This window comes from Chionomys nivalis, chromosome 5, assembly GCF_950005125.1.
Source record: "Chionomys nivalis chromosome 5, mChiNiv1.1, whole genome shotgun sequence".
Taxonomy (NCBI): Eukaryota; Metazoa; Chordata; class Mammalia; order Rodentia; family Cricetidae; genus Chionomys; species Chionomys nivalis.
Window position 1 is genome coordinate 20,345,010 of NC_080090.1, and position 5,921 is coordinate 20,350,930.

General features: G+C 36.7%; 1 protein-coding gene across 1 annotated transcript; it reads right to left on the bottom strand.

Moving 5' to 3' along the window:
• Positions 1-4,748: 4,748 nt before the first annotated feature.
• On the bottom strand, positions 4,749-5,684 carry LOC130875106 (olfactory receptor 6N1). Its single transcript, XM_057770789.1, has one exon. The coding sequence runs from the start codon at positions 5,682-5,684 to the stop codon at positions 4,749-4,751; it is 936 nt and encodes a 311-aa protein (XP_057626772.1).
• Positions 5,685-5,921: the final 237 nt, after the last annotated feature.

Below are 5,921 nucleotides of genomic sequence, written 5' to 3' on the forward strand. Positions count from 1 at the left end.
CAAATATGCTTGCCACATAATAATTGAAACCCTAAACATACATAGTAAAGTAAAAATATTAAGAGATGAAAAAGAAAAAGGCCAAGTAACATGTAAAGGCAGATCTATCAGAATTACACCTGACTTTTCATTGGAGACAATGAAAGTCTGATAGATGGTCATGGTCAAGCATTATCCAGACATTAAGAGACCCTGGATGCCAGCCCAGACTAGTATACCCAGCAAAATTTTCAATCACCATAGAAGGACAAAACAAGATATTCCATGACAAAACCAGATTTAACCAATACCTAACCACAAACCCAGCCCTACACAAAATACTAGAAGAAAAACTCTAACCCAAGGAAGTTGGCTACATCAACAAAAACAGAGACAATTGATGGTCTCATAGGAGCAAATCCCAAAGAAGGGAAAAACACACAAATTAACATCAGCAACAATGTAAACTAAATTAACATGAGATAGCAATAACTGGTCATTAATATTCCTTAATATAAATGGACTCAATACACCTATAAAAAGATGCAGGCTAAGAGATTTGATAAGAAAACAGAATCCGGCCAGGCGGTGGTGGCACACGCCTTTAATCCCAGCACTTGGGAGGCAGAGGCAGGCGGATCTCTGTGAGTTTGAGACCAGCCTGGTCTACAAGAGCTAGTTCCAGGACAGGCTCCAAAACCACAGAGAAACGCTGTCTCGAAAAAGAAAAAAAAAAAAAAAAGAAAAAGAAAAAAAACGAAAACAGAATCCATCCTTCTGCATATAAGAAACACACCTCAACCTCAAAGACAGACATCATCTCACAGTAAAGCGTTGGGATAAAATATTCCAATCAAATGGACCTAAGAAAAAAGTGGGTGTAGCTATCCTAATATCTAACAAAATAGACTTCAAACTAAAATCAATCAAAAGAGACAAAGAAGGACATTTCATATTAGTCACAGGAAAAATCCATCAAGAGGAAATCTCAATACTGAACATTTATGACCCAAACACAAGGGCACCCTCATATGTAAAAGAAACACTTCTAAAGCTTAAATCATACATTAAATCACACACACTAATAGTGGGAGACTTCAACACTTCCCTCTCACTTCTGAACAGGTCAGTCAGACAAAAAATGAACAGAGAAATGAGGGAACAAACAGATAGTATGACTCAAACAAACGTAACAGACATCTATAGAATATTTCATCCAAATACAAAAGAATATACCTTCTTCTCAGAACCTCATGGAAGCTTCTCAAAAATTGACCACATACTGGGTAACAAAACAAACCTCAACAAATAAAAAAAAATAAGAATAACCTCATGTATCTTATCAGATCACCATGGTATAAAACTAGAAGTCAACAGCAATACTAATTACAGAAAGCCCACAAACACATGGAAATTAAACAATGCTCACCTGAATCATCAATGGATCAAGGAAGAAATAAAGAGAGAAATTAAAACTTCTTAAAATTCAATGAAAATGACCATACAACATACCCAAATTTATGGGACATGATGAAAGCTGTCTTAAGAAAAAAGTTTACAGTGCTAAATGCCTACATATAAAAACTGGAAAAATCCAACACTAGTGAATTAACAGAACATCTGAAAACTTCAGAACAAAAAGAAACAAACTCATCCAAAAGAACTAGACAGCAGGAAATAATTGAATTTAAAGCTGAAATCAACAAAATAGAAAGAAAGAAAACAGTACAAAGAATCAATAAGACAAAGAGTTGGTTCTTTGAGAAAATCAACAAAATAGAAAAAAACTTTATCCAAACTAACCAAAAGGCAGAGAGAGAATATCCAAATTAACAAAATCAGAAATGAAAAGGAGGACATAACAACAGACATGGAGGTAATACAAAGAATCATCAGGTCATATTTCGAAAACCTGTACTCCACAAAATCAGAAAACTTAAAGGAAATGGACAACTTTCTGGATAAATATCACTTACCAAAATTAAATCAAGACCAGATAAGAAAATTAAACAGATCTATAATTGTTGAAGAAATAGAAACAGTCATCAAAAGTCTCCCAACCAAAAAAAGTCCAGAACCAGATGGTTTCAGCTCAGAATTCTACAAGACTTTCAAAGAAGAACTAATACCAATACCCCTCAAATTGTTACACAGTAGAAACAGAAGGAACATTGCCAAATTCTTTTTATGAGGCTACAATTACCCTGATACTCAAACCACAGAAAGACATTTCTAAGAAAAAGAATAACAAACCAATCTCACTCATGAACATTGATGCAAAAATACTGAATAAAATACTGGCAAATTGAATTCAAGAACACATCAGAGCCATGATCCATCATGGCCAACTCGGCTTCATCCCAGATATGCAGAGATGGTTCAACATAAGAAAATCTGTCAACATAATCCACCATATAAACAAACTGAAAAATAAAAACCACATGATCATCTCATTAGATGCTGAAAAGGCTTTTGACAAAATACAACATTCCTTCATGATAAAGGTCTTGGAGAGAGCAGGGATATAAGGAACATACCTAAAGGCAATATACTGCAAGCCAACAGCCAACATCAAACTAAATGAAGAGAAACTCCCAGCAATCTACTGAAATCAGGAATAAGGCAAGGTTTCCACTCTCTCCATATCTCTTCAACATAGTGCTTGAAGTTTTAGCAATAGCAATAAGACAACATAAGGAGATCAAGGGGATTCAAATTGGGAAGGAAGAAGTCAAACTTTTGCTATTTGCAGATGATATGATAGTGTACATAAGTGACCCCAAAAACTCTACCAGAGAATTTCTACAGCTAATAAATACCTTCAGTGAAGTGGCAGGATAGAAGATCACCTCAAAAAAAAAAAAAAGTAGCCCTCCAATACACAAAGGATAAAGAAGCTAAGAGGGAAAACAGAGAAACATCACCTTTCACAATAGCCACAAAGCACACAAAATATCTTGGGGTAATACTAATCAAGGAAGTGAAAGATCTATTTGACAAGAACTTTAAGTCTTTGAAGAAAGAAACTGAAGAACAAAGGAGAAAATGGAAAGAACTCCCATGCTCTTGGATAGGAAGCAAAAGCATAGTAAAAATGACAATCTTACCAAAAGCAATATATAGATTTAATGCAATCCCCATAAAAATCCAAACACAATTCCTCACAGACCTTGATAGAACAATAATCAACTTCATATGGAAAAGCAAAAAACCCAGAATAGCCGAAACAATCCTGTTCAAGAAAGGAACTGCCTGAGGCATTACCATCCCTCACATCAAGCTCTATTACAGATCTACAGTCATGAAAACAGCTTGGTATTGGCATAAAAAACAGAGAGGTTGACCAATGGAATCAAATTTAAGACCCAGATATTAATCCACACACCTAAGAATACCTGATTTTTGACATAAAAGCTAAAATTATACATTGGAAAAAAGAAAGCAACTTCAACAAATGGTGTTGGCATAACTGGATGTCAACCTGTAGAAGAATGTAAATATATCCATATCTGTCACCATGCACAAAACACAAGTTCAAATGGATTAAAGACCTCAATATTAATCTGAACACATTGAGCCTGATAGAAGAGAAAGTGGGAAGTACTCTACAACATATGGGCACAGGAGACCACTTCCTACATATAACCCCAGTAGCACAGACAATAAGGGCAACATTGAATAAATGGGACATCCTGAAACTGAGAAGCTTCTGTAAAGCAAAGGACACTGTCATTAAGACAAAAAGGCAACCTACTGATTGGGAGAAGATCTTCACCAACCCTGCATCAGACAAAGGTCTGATCTCCAAAATGTATAAAGAACTCAAGAACTAGACTTTAAAATGCTATTTAACCCAATTAAAAAATGGGATACTGAACTGAACAGAGAATTCTCAACAGAACAAAATGCCCAAAAGACACTTAAGGTCATGCTGAACCTCCTTAGCGATCAGGGAAATGCAAATCAAAACAACTTTGATATATATATATATATATATATATATATATATCATATGTGTGTGTGTACTAAATGTTATTATGTTATACATGTTCATAATAATGTGATTCTAATTCTCAGATAAAGAAGAATCAAGTGGATTAAAGTTACTAAATCTAAGAAAATAATATTTTAACTAGAAACTATGTACTGTGGTTTAGAGGTTTTTGTTTTCACTATTAAAAGATTCCTATAAGAAAACATTACATTGTAAAATCAAGATTTAAAGCAATTGGTCTACCTTACCAATACCAAGGAATTGATAAGTCATTCAATAAACTATAAATTAGACTCAAATTTGTGAAATTTCAAACATATGCCCAATAGACTAGTGTTTTCTATTCAAGAAAATTGCTAAGTAATCTAAGAAACATTTATTTTTGCTCCAAATTTTATTCAATAAGAATCATTGTTTAAGATACAGTTATATGATTTATATTAAGTCAAGTAACTTTGAGCCTACATGTATTAGATAAGAAATATATTTGGCAATATTTCTAAGCATGATTCGCCAGTATCTAAAGTTATAAAATCACAGTATCCTATGATGCTGAAGGGTTGTGTATACTTTGCAGTCTCTGGGGTGAAGCTGTCTGTGGCTCCAGCAGATATTGTAATGGCTATGATAACACTGAAGGCCAGGCAGCCCTAACCACCACTTCAACACCTGACAAAGAGAAGAATGAGATTCTTCATTTCTCCTCTCTGACTCTTGATGATCCCTCAGCCATCATATTTACGTCTGTCCTTGACCTTCATTTTGCCACCCATTATCACAGCATCCCTGTTCTCATCAGCTGCCTCTTCAGGGCCTCCTTAATTTCCTTGTTGCGCAAACTGTAGATGAAGGGATTTAGGAAAGGGGTAACCACAGAGTAGACCACTGCCAAGGCTCTGTCATAGTCAAGGGAATAACTTTTCTTCAACCGCACATACATGAAGAGAATGCTACCATAGAAGATGAGAACCACAGTGAGGTGGGATGCACATGTGGAGAAAGCCTTCTTCTTGCCTTCAGCAGAAGGAATCCTGAGTACTGTGCGGATAATTTGTAGGTAGGAGCTGAGAATCAGCAGGAATGTGACCAGGATCTTGCAGGAGTTTACAATAAAATCTACCAGGACATTGACTGATGTGTCAGTACAAGCCAAGCTCAGCACAGGAGGGAAGTCACAAAAGATGTGTTGAATATGATTGGGACCACAGAAAGGAAGACGAGACACCAAGGAAATTTCTACCACTGGCCCTGCCAAGCCTCCCAACCAGCAGCCAATAGCAATCTTGGTGCAGAGTGTCTGGGTCATGAGGGTAGGATAATGGAGGGGCCGGCAGATGGCTAAGTACCTGTCATATGCCATTGCTGTCAGGAGATAGCACTCGGTAGCTCCAAGAGAGTGGAAGAAATAGATCTGCAGGAGGCATCCAGAAAAGGAAATGGTCTTCTTCTCACTTAGCAAGTTTGCCAGCATCTTAGGGATGGTGGCAGCTGTGTAGCCAAGCTCCAAGAAGGAGAGAATGCTGACAAACTTGTACATGGGTGTGTGGAGCCGAGAGTCCATGTGGACCAGCAAGAATATCAGCAGGTTTCCCAATATTGTAGTGAGGTAAATGGCAAGCAACAAGAAAAAGAGATAAGTCTGGACACCTTGAAGGTAAGGGAAGCCCAAAATGATGAATTCTGTTACCTGGCTCCAGTTTCCAGTGTCCATTGCTTAGCATTCATGTGCTTATAAAGTAAGATCTAGAAGACATATGAGGGGAATTAGCCATTGGCATCTTATCAAGGAAACTTTTAATGCCTTCCCCAGACTGCTAGTGTAAACTTCCCCTAGTACATGCTTTGAGAGGCAAGCATTGAATCCCATCCCTGCCCACTCTTCCAGTCTTCAGTAATTAGAATTATTCAATAATTAGAACTAAACTGCCCATTTCTGCACAACCAATCT

What these genes read in the sequence shown, in the direction of transcription:
- LOC130875106 (XM_057770789.1), bottom strand. Translation starts at nt 5,684, where the DNA reads ATGGACACTGGAAACTGGAGCCAGGTAACAGAATTCATCATTTTGGGC.